Raw genomic sequence first — 18,862 nt, forward strand, 5'->3', positions numbered from 1 at the left:
GAATGGATTTATGTATGTACAGAGCGAGTCCTTCAGATACACAAGTAAACATAATGGTCTCCCTCCTTTTAATGATTATTCGACCTTATGTACAAAGAAGGAATCATTTAAGGTTTACAGCTGAGGATCTTGTTATAGAAAATGCACAGAGAGGTTCAGGTGTGTGTGTATATATGGTGTATATATAGAAATGCAATGAAAATATGCACTTGGCAGGTAGTGTGATACTGTGATGTGCATGATGTTGTGGGCTCAGATATTGACAACCTTATTTGGTAAACTCACACTTCAGTGACAAAACAAGACCAAAAAGGAACCGTCTACACTTGTCAATTTGTTTATTTATTGCAGTTTTACAGTGACATTTTGACAGATATCTTTGCACTATAGTGTGTAAGAGTACCCCTTCACTGGTGATATTATTTCTGACAGGGTCATCAACGATCATTAATCAGTCACATTTGAAATAAATGAATGCAGTTCATGGAGTAAAACAAAAACATTCCCCTTTTTCTTTGACCACAACACGTCAGCAAGAGGTTGAGATGCGTAAAGTCTTCATGCCGTTATTCTGTAGAGGAAAAATAAAATCATTATAAGCATTCTTGTGAAACTATTCCACCTTAACTATTCCACCTTACCTCCAACGGTGAGTTTCGTAGAACACTCCGCCTGGCCCAAAGAGTTGACCGCAACAACTTTGTAGTCGCCGCTGTCATTCGAGCGGACTCTGAGGATGTACATGGAGCACACGCCGCTAAAGTTGGTGATGTAGTAGTTTTTGTCCCAGTTGATGCAGGCGTCGTTCAGGTACCACGAGACGGTGGGCGTAGGGCATCCTCGGACCGCACACGTCATGTAGAGCTGGTAGCCTTTGGGTGGCGCGTGGAACTTCAGAGGGACCAGGATGGACGGTGGCCTCTCAAAGCTCACCTCGGATGAATGAACTCCATTTGAAGTTACTGGAACTTGATGGGGGGTGAAAAAAAATTCAAGGATTGAAAGTTTAATTTGGGTCACATGATCATCATATCGACTATATTGCTCCAGAGATGTTTCAGACACTCCCTCATAGAATGCAAGTCTGAAATGATATTCTATTCTGGCAATGAACACATAAATATATATATATAAATAAAATATTCTTCAGTCTGATTTCACTCTGGAAGGCTACAGCCTTGCTAAAGACCCTCGAAGGGTAATACAATCGGTTGTCTTGCACAATTATGCCTTCAAGCTCTATTCAGTGACAGGCAGTATTTGCAAATGATAAATAATAAAATGTTAAGAAGTCTTGTAAAATTGATATTTTTGAGTGAGAAACTTGAAAAAGGTTGTTTGAAGATGTTTTCACAGCAATATACAATAGATATTAAAGAGGGAATTTGCATTTTGTTTCTGTCTTTCATGTACCAGCGAGGTAAAATTACTCCTTCACTGGAGTCTTATGGCTTTGAGGAGAGAATATTAACTGTATGTTGTATGTACATTTTAATATTGTTGGAATCCCTGTGGATTTCATTCAATCTTTAATAAGCCTACACTTTCCATCTCGTACAAGTGAAATGGGTGAGCTACTTGCCTGAATCAAAACGCTTCCCTTCAAGCCCTGATCATCGATATCAACAATACTTTAACGGAACTCATGTATGGGTTTCTATGCGTTGAAACTGATCACCTCTAATCGGATTTAATTAACCATCCTTTTTTCTGCATGGTTTGGTTTACGGTAATGATCACCAGAACGACCACTGAAACCCACTTTTGTTGCCGTTGACGCCCCACGTAGGCGACGGCGATGGATCCGAGAGGCCCACGTCGTTCTTGGCGTAGACCTGGAAATGGTACTCTATGGCGGGGAGGATGTTGTTGACTGTGTACGTGTTGGTGAAGAGGCGGTCGGCTATGGTCTTCCACACTCTGGTGTTGGAGTCCCGTTGAGCCACCATGTAGTACAGGCGGTCGTCCAGGTCCTGGTCCGGAGACGGGGTCCACGATACCACCACTTTGCCGTACACCGTTTGCTCCAGCGCCACCGGGCCTGGAGTCTTGGGTTCATCTAGCAAGTAATACAATAAGATGCACGTTACTACGGGTGGAATCAAATTCACTCAACATTTGTCCCATTTATTTCCCCCTTTTATTTTGGGAGCGGTTTCATTACTTTTCTGTGATGCGGCTGCTTTGAAAGCGTATATAATCTACCATACTTGAGAGGCATTTCATTGCTCTGTGGGCTTTTCGTCCGGATTGCATTTGAGTTGATTTGACTGCATGTTACACAGTAAGAATTATGTTTCTCATTCCATTTAGACGTTGTTCACTGTTAATTAGGGTTTGACATTGGGCTGCCGATACACCGCTGTGTCATTGGCATTTAATTGGCTAAATATTACGCAGTGTCGATATTAATGACGTCCTCCTCCGGCCAGAGGAAACGCATCGCAAGCAATTCAATTAATTCCTCGTTTCCACCAAAGTACTTTCTCATTTTAAAGAGGATTGTGAAAGTACCGTGCACATCCAGCACAAAGCTCCAGAGCTCTCTCAGCTCAGACATAAAGTGCATACCACAGTTTTATTGTACATAGTCAGATTAATAGTATGTTTTTCATATTTTAATTTAAATATTTCTACTGTATATTGATGTTTTATGTTTGCAGTACTTGTTTCATTTTTATTTCCTCTTAATATGTGTATTAAATGCACCTAGGCGAAAAATCCTTATAATTGAGTAACATAGCAACAAACCTTATTCTGATTCCAAATCAAATGCAGTCACATTAATGTTCACCAGTAGTTTCAGAATAAAAACACTTTCCCCGCATCCTAATCCATCATAACTTGTCCTTACCGGTGACTCGAACCTCAACGTCAAACGAAGCCTCGCCTACTGAGTTTTTGGCTTTGATGGTGTAAACGGCCGAATCCGAGCGCTTTGATGAGGGAATAACAAGCTGAGACATTCCCTCTGTATTGATGACCTTAATCCACGGGGACAACGGCTCGTCATCCCTCAGCCAAGTGATCTGGGGTGGAGGTTCAGCCTGGAGATATCAATATTGGATAAATGAGATAAAGTACGAGGCGTATGCAGCCATGTCACACAGGGGTAAACTCATCACTCAAAGACGTGAGGGGAATAACACAAGAAATGTAGTGACTTGAGAAGATAAATGGTTGACACCATGGAGGAACACCAGCATTTGGCCTTACCGCATAGCAGATGTTGACACGTAGAGAATTTCCTGCTCTGACAACAACGAAGTCCTCTGGGTCTTTAAAACAAGGTCTCACTGGAAGGAAACACATACAACTTGAAATGCAGACGGAGAGAACCAACATTGCTCTGGATTAAACCAATTAAAAAGCACAACGGGGGCAAGTTCCTACTCACTGTTGGGATTCTTTGCACACACCATTTCAGAGGGAGGACTCAGGTCTCCTGATCCCGACTCGTTGATCGCTGAAACCCTGAACTCGTACTCCGCTCCCTCAGTGACTTCTTTAACTCTGTACTTCACGTCTGAAGGTAAAATTCACAACACGTTGAAAACAGAAGTTTGCCTTCAGTCCAAAACCTAACGGGATGTGTTTTTTCTGACGAACCTTCAATAGGCTCGTTCAGTGCATTCAGGGCGACCCACTGAATCGTGTCCTTCCTCCGTTTCTCCAGTTGGTACCCAATGATCGGCACTCCCCTGTCGTCCTCCGGGGGCGTCCAGGTCAAGCTGATGCAGGTCTTGGAGGCACTCACCACCATGGGGGCACCAGGTGGACCGGAGAGTACTAACGGCATGACAAGTAGTCTAATTAATCACGCAAGTACATTATTGATAGTTGAGACATGGAATAAATGAAGGACGTTCTCACGATGTCACTGCAGGATATTGCAAACCATTCCTCTTAGAGATAGAGCAACTTTTACAGCCATGATTAAAGTTTCTACCGTGACTAAATAGTGCCGGTGAAAAATGATTGGAAGCAATCACATAACTTTCCAGAGGCATTTTCACTTATTACAACCGGAGGGTGATTAACATGGGATTTGCTGAGGAACGCGAAATGAGCCTTTTTTCCCCTCCCTTCTTTCTACACTCACTCATTATGCCAGCCATAATGCTATCAGCTGTCTCCAGGGCGTCGCTTAGACCCTCAGGGTTTTCTGCGTAGATGCGGTAGCTGTATTTCTTTCCGTGAGTCACATTCCTGTCCCTGAAGGAGGTCTTGTCGGCCGAGACGTCCCCCAGTTTCAGCCACAGAGCTTGGCCTGCCTGCTGCCGCTCCACGATGTAGTTGGTGACGGAAGAGCCGCCTTCGTCTTTAGGAGGGTTCCACTTAATCTCAATTAGAGACGAGGTGGTTTCAACGGTTTCCACTGGACCCTCTGGTGGACCCGGCCGATCTGTAGCAAAAACACGGGGGTTAAATCTGAAATATATAGTGACAGAAATGTGATGCACAGTTAGGTGGAAGTTATGTGGCTGTGAATGGAGGGCTTCACACATTCTGGGAAATTAACCTTTTTAATATACCTCATTATTTTCTCATTTTTCTTGTGAGATTGCTTTTTTTTGTTTCCATACCGAGCACAATAAGCCTAGATGTGGCCTCCACAGCCCCGAATGGGTTTTTGAGTTGGATCTTTATTTCCCCTGCGTCTGTCCTCAGGCAGTCCCTGAGCAGCAGCCGGCCGTGGTTGGGCTCCCGAATGATCTTGACTCCGCCTCCGTCTTTGATCTCGGCGCCGTCCTTGAACCAACTGACCAGCAGAGACTCCTGAGGAGGAAAGGGCATCTTGAAAGCAGCGTTCTGGCCGGCTCTTATGATCACAGGTTTGGAGAACTTGTGAAGGTCGTCCGGGTCAAATTCAGGTACGCCTGCCAAACACAAAGTGTAATAATGAGTGAGACTGTTGATATTTAATGAGTTGTACAGCAGAGGGGGAATCAATTATACCTCCGACCGTGACCTTTCCTTGTGTGCTGTGATCCCCCGATGCAAACCGATAAACTCCAGAGTCGGCGTCTGTGCAGCTTTGAATCGTCACCTTGTGAGAGCTTCTATCTTTGGTTATGGTGACCCCGGAGCCTGAGTTTAACTGGCAAAGCAAATATTCATTCATTTACAAGAAAATGAGAAAAACTCTCACCTGAACACTTATTTGTTACTTTGTATTTCTTCAGGTGTGTTCACACAAACGTGAAGCCAATTTTTCATGCAGCACCGTTGCATACAAAGTCTATTATAGCTGCATTTATGTGTTTTTCAGATTTTTTTCTTTCTCCTGTTACGTGTGTCATTTTTGTAGTTTGTTGTAATTATGTGTGAGTCCTGTGTTGTGTATAATGTTAAAATGAATAAAACTTTTGAATTACAAAAAAAAGAGGGGATTATGCTAAATTTTCCTCATTAACGTTGAAATATTTTGACTGTTGTGAACACATCATTAGTCGTCTTTTCTAACTCTGACAGTGTGTGAATGAAAAGCATTTCTTACTTTTACTTTAAATGACAATACATGTACTTATAAGACGTAAGGTCACGGGTCTAACCTGCTCTCCGTCTTTGAACCAGCTGCCGTCGGAGTCCACGCTCATCTTCACCGTTAACTCAGCCGGAGTTCCACGAAGAGCATAAATGTCAGAAAGTCCACAGGTAATTCCAGATTCTGGGCAACATGAAACACAGTTACTCTCCACTTCTAATCTGTCCTCATTAAAATGCAAATGCTTCATTAATGTGAATGATTTTCTGTGAAGAATGTCAGAGTTGTGCTTTACATGAAGAGAAAGGTTAATGTCATGGACGCTTTGAAAAGGTTTTGAATTTAACCGCTGTTTAAAAAGTGAGAACTAAAGTTTAGAGTCATAACTGCATCTGCAAACTAAACCAGGTTCTCTTTTTTTCATTCAAATTGGCATTATACAGCACAACATACTGTATATACATCTTTTTCTTTAAAATAAATAAATAAATAAATAAATAACAATATAGGATTAATAATTATAATTAATTATAATACAAAACATTAAATAATTATATATACACACACACATCATGTGTTCGTTAGAAAGTTTATGATAAACACAAGTTACAATGCAAACACGATGACGAGCAGCAACAACTTCATTTTTTAATAGAAACCCAGTGAGCTCTTGAGTTAAAACAGTGAGATTTTGTATCACTGTTGTATATTAACGGGTGTTTCCACATGCTGATCACTATTCCACACCCTCTCCTTTATTAATTTAACTTCATACATCCAATATGATCATTTAGATTCTTCGTTCAGTTAAAAACTCCAGTGTGACTAATGCAAACGAAGTTCATTAGTCCTTTATTAGTCTTGTAATATCTGTGTTACTGTTATACTTTCAGGATTCAGGATCTTGCCATATATCATACCACCTCCTGCATCTGCAAGTGGCGGATCAAGCTTTTCACCGCCAACAGCTTCCTCAACAGCTGAGTGAACTAACATTAATGACAACAGTGAGTCATTTCAACTTAATTATCATTTCAATGTTCCACGCTGCACCGCTGTGGTTCTTACCGGGTCCTGAGTCTGCAGCCGGGGCCGATGGTGGTTCGCCGGGACCTGCCACTCATCAGACAGTGTGAAAGCAGTTAAGACTTCCACCTGGGAATTATAAGCTTCATGGCATGTAAAACTTGTTCCGATAAAGGTTCATAGTCTTTGGAATTCTATTCTACAAATCTCCATATATCATATTCATATATTCTCAAATTGTCAGTGAAGGAGAAAGGGTAGACGTGCTAATGCATTTTCATTAGTTTGAATTTCTTTTGGCGAAAAAGTGTACTGAACATTTTTAAATTGTGTGAAACCTCACTTTATTTCTGTGCTATGAACTGTTCCAACCAGTCTACACATACAAAGACACTAAACCAGACAAAATACTGAGATCAGCTCAACACAGGCTATAGCTTCATATGGCTGCTCGCTTTGAAAAATAGTGTGATTTCTATGAGAATGGGCTAAAACATGCAGAGCCAAATAAAGGTATCATTATGAGCCTTAGAGTGTTCTTACCGGGGCGTACTTCCTCCACGACGGCTGGATCACCCGCCACCGCTGCCGGTTCACTCACGACTCCTAACCACCATTCAAACGAGTCAGTGGTTGCCATAGCAACAAATGATCACAGCAAGTCATTTATGTAAATGGTTACAAACAAATGTTTTTCCTCATTATTCTAATTACTAACTTGACCCCAAAACAGTAACTGAAATGATTTGGACTTAATTAAATTCAACAATATCCATTGCTGCCTATGGTGCCCTTTTTTTAATTAAGTTCAGATTTTGCAGTTAATGAAGAGGAAAAAGAAATAACGACACAAACACCACAGACAAATATTCATGTCAATAGTTAAATACAGGACTTCCCGTTAGGACTTCTTTGTTTTTTAATTGAATTCACCTTGTGGTCGGGACTTCATACTCGGCTCGGTGGCTTTTGGCGCCTCGGGTTCAGCCTTAGAGGGCGCAGCTGGAGCCGCAGGGGATTCGGGTGGAGGTGCAGCTGCAGCTTCTTTAATCTGTTCTTTCCTTTCTTCCCTCTGCTTCTCTAATTTTGCCTGCTGCTCTTGTGCAACCTTCTGCAGATCTATCCCAGAACCTCCTGCCCTCGTTGTTTTCCTCGCCGTTTTCTTGCCCTTTTGTGCACTTTTATCAGCTGAAATGGGGAAACAGATTTGCTGTGAGTGCACACTTAAAAAATGACATAACATGAAACATATTTATTGGTAAGGTGTAATATTAGTAACGTATGTGTTTTGGTGGAGTATAACTTCTTACCTTCAACGACGAGCCATGCGTTGCAGGATTTGATTCCAGCGCAGACAGAATAAATCCCTTTGTCTACTATCAGGCAGTCTTTGACCACCAGCCTGTGAATGAGCTTGTCCTCTGAAACCTGGATGTCATATTTATCGCCTTGTTCCAGCGGTAAATTCTTGCCAAACCACAAAATCTTGGAGAAGGGATTTGAGAGAACACACTCAAAAACAGCATCTTCTCTCTCTATCGCTTTCACTTCCTGTAGTTTCACCAAGAACTCCACCACGGGGACTGAAAAATACCAAGCAATGCACTTTAGATTCAATTTGTTTGTTCCATCTGCATGAATGCTTATTATTTAAAACATCTCAGCTAGGATTAATTTACATTTAAGCATCGGAAACATTGTCGTATTCCGTTTTGGTCATAATTACTTACTTTTAAAATCAGTGGAGAACATATTCACGTCGTCTACATCCACCTGGTATAGTCCGGCATCATCTGGCATCAGGTCCCTCAGACTGAAAATATACTTTTTCCCCACTAGTTTGAGGCTGTGCTTCATCTTATCTCCCAACTCCTTTGTATATGGAACCATTTCACCGTCCTGCGGGCGGATATTACAATGTCATTTCCTTTTTGGGACGGAAAAAAAAAACATGGCTGAAGAAAAGAGTTAAAATGGAATACATCTTAGGAGAAGTTAATCAAAACAAACGTATAGCCACACTTCCATACTAAGCTCTAGTATATACTGTTTGTGTCAGAGGTAAGAGTTGACTAGTAGATTGACTAGTAGATTGACTTCCATCCAGACTCCAGGGCAATTCAATGCCTACCTGTTATTATGTATTAGGGCTGCTAGGAGTCATAGTTATCTTTTGTTTTCACACCAACCTTGTACAGGAATATGCTGCTGCTTTGTTCAATCAGATCCATGTCAAGCTCAAAGGATGCCGTGCCATCTCCATTGACTTTGATATGTTTCAGGTTAGAAAGGCTTTTGACAAACTGGAACAACAAACAGAATAAGAAGTAAGTTACCTTCTGTTACCTTAAACATTTGTTTTAATGTATCTCAGCAGCTTCAGATCTCATAATAAGAAATCAAAATGCAAATATAAAAAAAATGACAAACCTGAGCCTGTTCTTCTTCCCGTTCTTTTTTAATTTCATTAAGTTTCTTTAGCATCCAACGGAAGTCAGTCACTCCAAACTCTGCACAGATGCCCTCATAGTCTTTCTTATCAGAGCTAAGTAAGAGCTCCCAAAACTTAGGATCGATCTCTCCCTCTTTTCTCTCAGGCTGCTCAGATTTCGGCCGGATCTTACTGGAAATAAAAACAGGGAGCGCTTAGTTGAAGAACTATGGAAAACCTCTGGAACACAGGAAGACCTTTTAACACATGGAAGCCCACCTTTTCCTTTTTAGTACGTTCTTAAAATTGCCACCAGTGGCTTCAGCTGCCTCTGGCTGGACTTTGTTCTTTTTGAAACCAACTGAAAGCAGAGGAGAGCGTACTCGCATCATTAATGCACTCGTGTGATTAAACAGCATACAAGAGGGACGGCAGAGTGGTGCTTTCAAGGGGTGTGAAGTGGCTATGTGTCAAATGTGGATCCAAGTGTACTTAATTTGAGTACACTTGGAAAGTAGACTTAATCAAAGTAGATTTGGGTGTATCAGATTAAATGGCTCTTATTTGCGGTATCCATAGCAAGCAGAGAATCCTTACCTTCGATCACATTCAGAACAACGGTGACTGTGGCTTGTCCGTATTCATTAGTGGCAAAGCATTTATAGGTATCCGCCTGATCCGGCATCACATTTGGCATCTGGAAGATATCAGAAATACTAAATATAATCTACTGTTAAGTACCCATAGAACCCCATCAGAACAGCTCAAGTACCAGAGGTGTCAAAAGTATATTCTATACTCGAGTAGAAGTACTGATTCAACTTCTTTACTCAAGTAAAATAAAAAAAAAACAGCCTCTGAAATGTACTCAAATTATAAAGTCGACAGTATCCTTATGAAGGATATTTCTATTAACTGATTTTTTTGCAAGGTTAACTGAATCTTGCATCAAATGAATGCAATTTTTTTTTTAAAAGAAAATTGATAATTCCCCTCAAATGCATTTAAACTGTAACAAGTCTGTTTTGAAAATGTAAAATACAAAATACAGATATTTGTTTTAAAATGTAGGGAGTAAAAATGAATACGTACAGATACCCTTAAATTCTACTTGTGTACAGTAACAAAGTATTTGTACTTCATTACTTCCCACCAAGTTAACATGATAGGACACTTATTTTGTCACATTCCTAATTTGTTTTCTTCTGATTTTGGTTTTCTGGTTCCATTCATACCCTCCACTTGAATGAAGAATTGTTTTCCACCATTCAGGATGTATAGAAATCCATTCCATTTCTCCCTGCTACCTAGTTTGTAATGCTCTCTATTATATCATCACATCGTGTGGCGTTTGTTCAGCTTCCTGTGTCGTCGGTGCTTCATCTCCACCAGCGCTGAGCTGACAGAATGTGTCCCGTGGATTTCATCAAACCACTGAAGATGAGTTAAAGTGATGTTATTCAATCGCTTCCTCGCTTCTTCCCTGTTTATCTATTTCTCTCTCTATTTGACTCCCCCTTTACATCAGCATGCTGTAGAGTAGCATCGCCGTGATTTACAACACTTGCCTCGAATGTATGCTCGTTGGAAGTGGGATCATATTTAGTCTGATATCTCGACGTATCGGACACGTCGCCGTTATTTCTGTTCCATTTGACAGTCGGCTGCGGGTCTCCGGTGACGATCGCTTTGAAAAAAGCAAATTTGCCTGTAAAAAAAGAAAAAAGAAAAGCGAGATGGACAAGGTCACCTCACAGTGGGGAATGTGTCCTACATCCAAAATAATCAATTTTGGATAATCTTATCACTTTTTTCCCTGGTTTTTAAATTAAAGTCAGCGGTTTTTTAAATTTTGGCAGATTTTTTCAAATCTGGCTGACACAGCAGTGTTGAACAGCAGCAGCTGCTCCCTCTGGCCCATGACACTCAAGTCGTGGATCTAACCCATTATGCAGACTCATGGAAATTCAACCTTGGAATATTTTTGTGAAATGAATATTTAAAATGCTCCCTAAACTATTGGACGTACCCTCTTGGATGGTCAGAGCGATGGGTTTGCGGGTGAAGTCTGGATGGCTCTTTCCCTCCGGCAGCGTTTCTATATACTGTGTGATCATCACCCCGGGGACCCGGGATTTCTTCTTGATCCCCACTGCCGCCGTCGGACAAATGAAACGTCCATTACAAACACAATGGACACTTAAAAAAGCATCGAGATGGAAAAAGGCGACCATGAAAATCTGCCGTTTTATCCTTCAAATCATCACCCTCATAAACATGCGACACATTCTAATACATGATATATTAGAATGTTTCATGTTACTCACTGAGTCATCATTCAGAGCTCCCTCATGTCACATGTTCAATGCATTTATATTTCAATAACATTGTCCTGTTCCTCGGGGGAATCCATGCCTAAAATTCATCCTGAGAACAGATATGCAGTGATGCCCCTCCATATCCACGCACAAAATATGTGCGCTCGTACAGTATTTCTAATAAGTTGCATATCAGTCCATCATGCCTCCGGGAGCAGTCGAGGGGGAAAAGAGAGATATGTGATTCTCTGTTGTCCGCCGAGCCTACCTTCTTTCTCATTCTCTGCAGCGGGATCTGATAAAGCACACGTTAAAGAGCATATACGTATCAGCGTGGTGTCGACATTTAATTATGAATCACACTTTCATCAAACGACAGGAAATCAAACTTGAACCAATGGTTTTTAGCATTTTTTTGTTCCATGCCAGGTTGCAGCTGTATAATGGGGGTTGTGTTTAGTGTGACTCATCAATGCACCGACACACACATAAATATGGAAAACATTCTCATTTTTTAAAAACACTGGAGCGTGAAGTTAATCTGCTCGACAGTGAGTTGTGTTATTCTGCCATGTATGTTTACCTCCATTCTGATCTCCTTTAATAGACTATGTGCACATGTGCTCTAGTAAAATCTATATACGGTTGCTGTTGCCTTGAACTTTCTGAATAAACTCAGCCTGATTTGAGTGTGTGTCACAGGGGAAAGTGGAGCCTTTATACCAGCCAGTCATTAGCCATTTGAGGCATCAGGCAGACAGTTCTTCGTTATGGCTTTTATTTATTCACAAACGGATCTCCTCACGCCAACCTCATTCTATCAGTGCCGTCGGAGTCTGCCGAGGAGATCAAACCACCGCAGCGTACTCGTCCCCTCCCTGTTTCTAATTGATCTTCAGTTTGGAGGAGAAGGAACTATCAACCTGATGCAGGATGTTCCTGCTGAAGGGAATGAGATCGTATCTCGGTGTGTACCTTGGCCGGTGGCTGTCGCATCCGTCACTTTAGATTTTCTGAACATCTTGGGTCCTTTTGAGTCCCGGATGGGTTCAGCCGGATTTCCCAAACTGTAATAGATAACGGAAGGGAATTATTCATAAAGCGGGGTTTGAAGAACTATTGAGAGTGAGAACAATTTGCAGAATCGTTGAAAAAGATTGTATTTGTTTAAGGATTCAGGTAGACGGGAGAAGCCCTGCCTGCCGAGCAAGAAACAGACTTTTTTAATCATTTCAAACCTAAAGAGAAAAATGTTTCTCCAACCAAAGGCACATGCATTACAGAATTAAACAAAAGTGAAACCTTTGTGGCAGCAAACTGTTTTGACTGTAAAAAAAAATGTATTTAAAGGTACAGTATGAGATGTGGCTGCATGCCATGCAGCTGCTCGCTGTATCACTTATCACATTCCCTGAATTAAAATCCTCTTAAAATAAGAACCGGAGTGTATAATTTCATCAACCTTGTGATGTTATTTCTTACCGGGATTTAACTTTTATTATTCCAGTTTTTTTTGTAGTCACTTTAAGCCGTGGTGTGCTGGTGTGATGCTGAAATGATTACACGCTTATCAAATTAACATTTTCTTTTATGATGTGTCAGATCCAGTCACAGCAGGGATGCCTGTCGGTACATGGCATTCTCTCATTACCCATGTGGTTGACAAACGTTCTTCACTAAAATAGACTGAAGGAACATTGATTGTAATGGAGTCTGTGTTGCTGGTTGTTTAAGTTGCTTAGAAAACTAAGTTAATCTATATTATATATGCCTGATTGTGCTAACTCACAAAACCGAGCCACGAACCCACAAGTATTTTATTCTGAGTCTAATATGCTTTTGTATTTAATTCCTTCAGCATTTGACTTAATCCTGCAGGTTTAAAAACAGATTTTGCTTACAGAGAGATATCATAACGAGCTCCTTCCAGTACTTTAACTTCATCATCCACTTCGCCATAGTCCTGTAATAATTACGATATATATGATATTAGTCAACAAAATGATGCATTTAATGTGTAATGACGGCCTTAAGTGTCATAACCCTGTGCAACTCCTAAGAAATGGCAATGGTGGTTAAAGTGTGTGTTTATTACAGGGTTGGTACGGTGCTGGAAATCCTTGAAAACACTTGAATTTTAGTGTTAACCAAGGTTTGAAAAGGTCTTGGATTTAGACTAAAGGTCTTGAAATGTGTGTTGTATGTGATGACATCTATGATAGAACAGAGAAAAGAAGATCTCCATATTTGAGGGACTGAAAACAGCATTTTCTGACATTTCTTTATGAAAAATGACTTTTGATGATGAACAGATGATGAAAATAGTTGGTGATTATATTTCTGTGGATCTGTTAGTGGAATTAGTTTTCCTTTCATTTGTGGTCCTTCTGTAAAAAGCTGTCTCCAAACATCATGTTGGTTGTTTAGAGGACAATAACATCTCATTTAATGTGATGAACAAGTGACATAATAAGTAGACTGAATACTGACCATTGGATTGATACAAATATGGAGTTTACCACAGCTGGAAGGGGCTGGAAAAGCATGGAAATGCATCTGGAAATGCTTGAAAAGTGCTTGAAAAGTGCTTGAATTTGACTTTGGTAAAGGTGTAGGAGCCCTGTTATTACCGTTTTGGTTTTCTACATTTTTAGAAGAATTGTTTGCAAATGTTTAACGGTCAAGGAAATGAATCTTCTACGTTTTGCTTTATGACACATTTTGGTGAGAAGCACTGAATGTGAACAGAAACTACACAGAGCACCATTAACTGGAATTTGTTCTAAGCTAACAGTTTGTTGTTGTAACATGAGTCCTTGTTATTAGATTGCCTCGGCAATCCTGTTGACATAGTTGAGTCCATCAATAAAACAGGATGATAGGAAAATAGTGAAAAACCCACTTTGGGTAAATTAAGAAATCCGATCTTTTCCAAGCTGCTGTCTATTGCATAACTCTTGTTAATTGCAGTGTGGGTTCAAATGTTAGTTTTGTAATAGTGATAACGGGGATGGCAGGCGGAACATTGCCTGCAGATAGAATATATTTTTTTCTGGAACAGCTACAATAATTTCCTGTTATTCCATTTAACATTTATTAGCTTTGGTGGAGAGACGTTCATGTTCCCTTGTGTTCCCATGTTGATGAGAATCTGCTCCCGCCGTCCCCGCTAACACCAACACCACACACACACTCTATAATTGCGTGTAACTGTTGGATTGAATATTGATTAAAACAATCCCAGACTGAGTTAGTTCTTCAGGTGGCTGAAAAGTGAATGTGACACATTGATTAGGATCATTTGTTTCATTAAAGTCGATATTTCTGACGATGCCTGAACTCTGAAATCCATTATCACAACCAGTTAGACTTAACAGGGACATTTGCGTGAGATTTATCAGTTAATTCACGTTCTTACAAGACTGTTGACACTCCCCCCGAGGTGTTTGATAAAGTGAAGACACTGAGTTTTTTTATCCCTGACATGTTTGACCTCTCTCTTGTGTAAAGTGTTGGTGAGATCTGGCCTCACCCTGCGAAGGCGCGTGATATTCTGGGCGGGTTGATGGACCGCGGCTGCTGGAAGATGAGAAAACCGGATTGTCATACGATACGTCACATGCCACGCAAAACCGTGAACATCTTAATATGCTTGTAAATCACTGTTGACATTATGAGCGACTCGTGTGTGTGTGTGTGTGTGTGTGTGTGTGTGTGTGTGTGTGTGTGTGTGTGTGTGTGTGTGTGTGTGTGTGTGTGTGTGTGTGTGTGTGTGTGTGTGTGTGTGTGTGTGTGTGTGTGTGTGTGTGTGTGTGTGTGTGTGTGTGTGTGTGTGTGTGTGTGAAGCCTGCTCCGTAAAGTTTGAGCACTGTAGATCAGCTAAATCTAGTGTAGACACACACACACACATCTATATCTATATGTATATATATCTATGTATGATCTCTACTAAATGTCTAAATAACTAGTTTTAAAGAGGTACTGTATATGGTAACAGAAAAGTGCTCAATGTTCTGTAACTCTATACATTATATGGTTAATAATATGAGCACATCACATCACATGACTGTATGAGTTTGATGACAGTTCAAGACTTGTTTTGTGTACTTTTTTTTTTGGTGGGGGGTTTCATGTTAACGTGAGCAGCTCGGCACTCGGAGTCCGAGAGCATCATAAAAGTGATTCAAAGCCAGGCGCTACTAAGGGCATGTGTCTGTCTGCAGAGTTGACGCTGAGGTTTGCTTAATTTGGGTTATTACCACGCTCTGGTTTTTGCCTTTAGTAGCAGAGAGATTTTGCTGTTGCTACTTTTGGAGTGAACCTTGAACAGATTGAGCTGAAACTGTGTTAGGAGTTCAAAAAGAAAGGGTTTGTCGATTTTAAAGCTGTAATCTTTCTTATTTTTGTATTCTTATTATATATCTAACAATCTCTGTTGATGAAAAGTATCAATGTAATTCTGAATATTATTCAATTATTTTCATTTGCCATCTAGCCAAAAAAAGCTGTTAATTTGAGCCGTGGTAACTGTGGCTATTGGAAATTGAGATTAGCATATATTTGCATTTCTTAACTCTATTTAATGACTCAGATAACCCTTTGACTCCTCATTTGAATATGCACAAACTTTACACTTAACATGAATGCAACATTTTTTAAAAAGACACATTTGAGATTTAAGCAGCAGCATGCAGAAGCTTTTCATGCGTTTAAAATAATAAGAACGAAGGGAAACTAAAATACTGCACAAATCAAAGCACCCGATGATGGATGGTGTCTGGAGAAACAGTCTGCCACATTAACCGGTGTTATCTTTGGACTTGAGAGTGAATCAGCCAAAGGATTAGTTCAGTGTTAAAGAGCCAACTTTTAAATATGTATGGCCCTCGTCTAAGTGTGGTGTTGGAGGTAAGATGCTGGTGAACTCACCTCGGTTCGTCTGTGATCCTCTGCAGTGGCGCTACTTCCCAGTCTGATATTTGAGTGTTGCCTCCCCGCTCTTTAAGCCATTAAACCCTTAACAGGAATACCAATGACTCACGTTGTCGTGACATGGTGCCTGCCAAGGAAGGGCATTGGTCTTTTTGTTTTTGGCATAAATCAAACAAACCAACTCTAGCAAAGGGGGAGGAGGGAGATCCAAGGTTACGAGGCTGCGGGTCTCATGGTGGGATGACCGTGACTCTGGCTTCTTCTGACAGATGCATGGCTTTCCTCTGGACTGCTTTAGTAATAGCTTCTCCTTGTGATCGGTATCCTGATTCTTTTGTCATTCACAACTTTTGCTGATTCCATCCTTGGCGAAGCAAAGCTAAGCAAGAGAGACATGGAAGTTGAGTTAAACGTTTTAGTTAGTGTGATGTCTGATTTAGTGATTGTCCCGGGGTTTAAGAAAATCTTGAAATCACAATATTATCAAAAATAGACTATATATTTGTTTATTTTTCATATTTTTATGAAAAACGTTGCATTTTTACATCAATTTCTTTTTGTATTTTATTTGTTTACAGAATACTGCAACTTTTTTTTTTTTTACTGATCTAGCCAAATGTTAATTAATTTGCTCAGACTGCTCATAAAGTGTTGCTATAATGGCTGCCAAGGGGCCGATGGTCATGCGTCGGACAATTCTAGTCCATAATTGGAATTTTCCCTATAAAGAGATAACAGTCGCCTTGTTGTTGTTGTTACTACTACACTGCCACTGCCGAGCTTCTCTTTGTAACATTTTCTGCAGGTTGGATTCACAGGTAATAAGAGCGCCAAAATTCTCCATTAATTAATATAATTAATAACAATATTAATTCAAAGTCAAAGTCACAGCAATACAGTGAGTGTATTTAGGCACTGCTGGGTCAGAGTGACATCATACAACCAAAATAACCTCTAAAAGACGTTTTGTTTCTTTGCTTTAAAAATGTTAAACTGCTTTTTCCAACAATGGCAGCATATCTGTTGGACACAGACAAAGCTCCTTGAGGATATCAACTTACATGTGAGAAGTGGTTCAGATTCCTCATGGGGCCTGGGAGGGCTGGCCTTTGAGACACAGCCCAGTTATTGTGGCGTTAGCAATAACACAGCTATGCTCGCTTTGAGCACGATTTTTGTGTGTGTGGATATTTCAAGCAGTGTAATAAAAGTGGATGCATGGCACAGGAACTCTGACTGTTCTCAGGCATGGGAAGCTGATATGAGAGGCTTGATGTTCTTGAAGGCTTTTATTGCACGAGGTCACTGAAGTCGGGAGCTCTGAATTCTGTCCCGCAAAAGAAATGATAAAACAAGCTGACATTACATAACACAATTCTATGAACAACGGGAATGTGTCTTTTCTTCGTTAACCGTTTATTTTAATGAGGAGGACAAATGCATTGACCTTGAAAAAATGATTACACTTCAAATAAAATCCAACATTCTGGCTGAGTTTTGAAAAAGAATATACAGCATCTGTGCTTTTATGCTGTCAAAGGAAGCTTTTTGTACTGTATGTTAACAACTAATGTGATTTTTTTTTGTGTCACCACAAGGAATTGCAAAATACTATCTGCATGTGGTCGGATGTTTATTCATGTCGAAGCCGAGTACAATAAACTCCCAGTAAATAAGTGTGTCTCTAATAGCAGGATATTATTAGTGTCTCAGGACTTAACACAGGAAGGAAGCACAGTTGTTTGCAATGTTGCACTTAGTCATGCAGATGGGATTTTTATCATTTTCACGAGCAAACACTCGTAGTAAACGAGACGTTTGAAGCCATGCAACAGTTGGCAAAGCGGAAGCGGTGCACAGAATGGAATGGCACAATAAATACTTCACAGTAGCTGTGTGCTAAACTACATGTAAACAAGGCAAATGGTCAATAGCCAAAAATACACATTTACCTTACAGTTGTACGAAAACAAACACAACCCTAGGATATCTTAGACCTTGTGTTCCTGATAATGTGTTCATCATAAGAACACGGCTACAAAGACCAAAAACATGAATATGACAGACTTGTCTTAGGACCTTTCTCAAGGTGGAATCATGTCTGTACTCGAAAGCTGCGTTCACACCAAACGTGAAGTGAGTTTTCGCCCTGGGTTACTGTTTGACTGCAGTATCAGTTGTGTTTATTTGCATCATTTGCGCTGGAGAGGAGGAGGGGCTTATCTCCATGTAGACACCTGCAATGTTTCATCAATAACGGCTGAAAGAACCACTATTACTGCATGCTGAAGTAACTACATAAAGAGGACACATTGTAAAAAGTCTGAAGTCATGGTTTGTTAGGTCTGTCTGCAAGACGATAATGAAATAACTCTTAAAACGCTTGTTTTCTGAATGGAGTTCAGATTGATGGGTGCTAGGCTATGCTAACACCCTAGCTGCTCCGTCAACACTTACAATAATCATCTAGACATAAATATGGCACCGTGTTGTATGTTCCACAGACAGTCTCTGGTTCCTCCACATAGTCTGGTCTGGTCTCTGGACCCATGTGAGCTACTATCTAGACCTCTGGGGGATCACAGACAGTCTCTGGTTCCTCCACATAGTCTGGTCTGGTCCCTGGACTCATGTGAGCTACTATCTAGACCTCTGGGGGACCACAGA

General features: G+C 40.6%; 1 protein-coding gene across 1 annotated transcript; it reads right to left on the minus strand.

Annotated features, from left to right (window-relative positions):
- Positions 1 to 334: 334 nt before the first annotated feature.
- igfn1.4 (immunoglobulin like and fibronectin type III domain containing 1, tandem duplicate 4) lies at positions 335 to 16,254 on the minus strand. The gene is made up of 22 exons (XM_084033864.1): positions 16,193 to 16,254; positions 12,239 to 12,330; positions 10,975 to 11,097; positions 10,514 to 10,653; positions 9,543 to 9,642; positions 9,225 to 9,306; positions 8,945 to 9,137; positions 8,704 to 8,817; positions 8,245 to 8,413; positions 7,825 to 8,097; positions 7,448 to 7,702; positions 5,556 to 5,704; positions 4,960 to 5,101; positions 4,587 to 4,880; positions 4,103 to 4,405; positions 3,610 to 3,789; positions 3,398 to 3,526; positions 3,217 to 3,296; positions 2,855 to 3,047; positions 1,763 to 2,059; positions 642 to 968; positions 335 to 571 (listed from the first exon to the last, which is right to left on the minus strand). The coding sequence occupies exons 2-22, from the start codon at positions 12,282 to 12,284 to the stop codon at positions 567 to 569; spliced, it is 3,594 nt and encodes a 1,197-aa protein (XP_083889990.1). The 5' UTR covers positions 12,285 to 12,330; positions 16,193 to 16,254; the 3' UTR covers positions 335 to 566.
- Between the last annotated feature and the right edge of the window lie 2,608 nt (positions 16,255 to 18,862).

This window comes from Eutrigla gurnardus (genome assembly GCF_963514095.1).
Source record: "Eutrigla gurnardus genome assembly, chromosome: 2".
Taxonomy (NCBI): domain Eukaryota; kingdom Metazoa; phylum Chordata; class Actinopteri; order Perciformes; family Triglidae; genus Eutrigla; species Eutrigla gurnardus.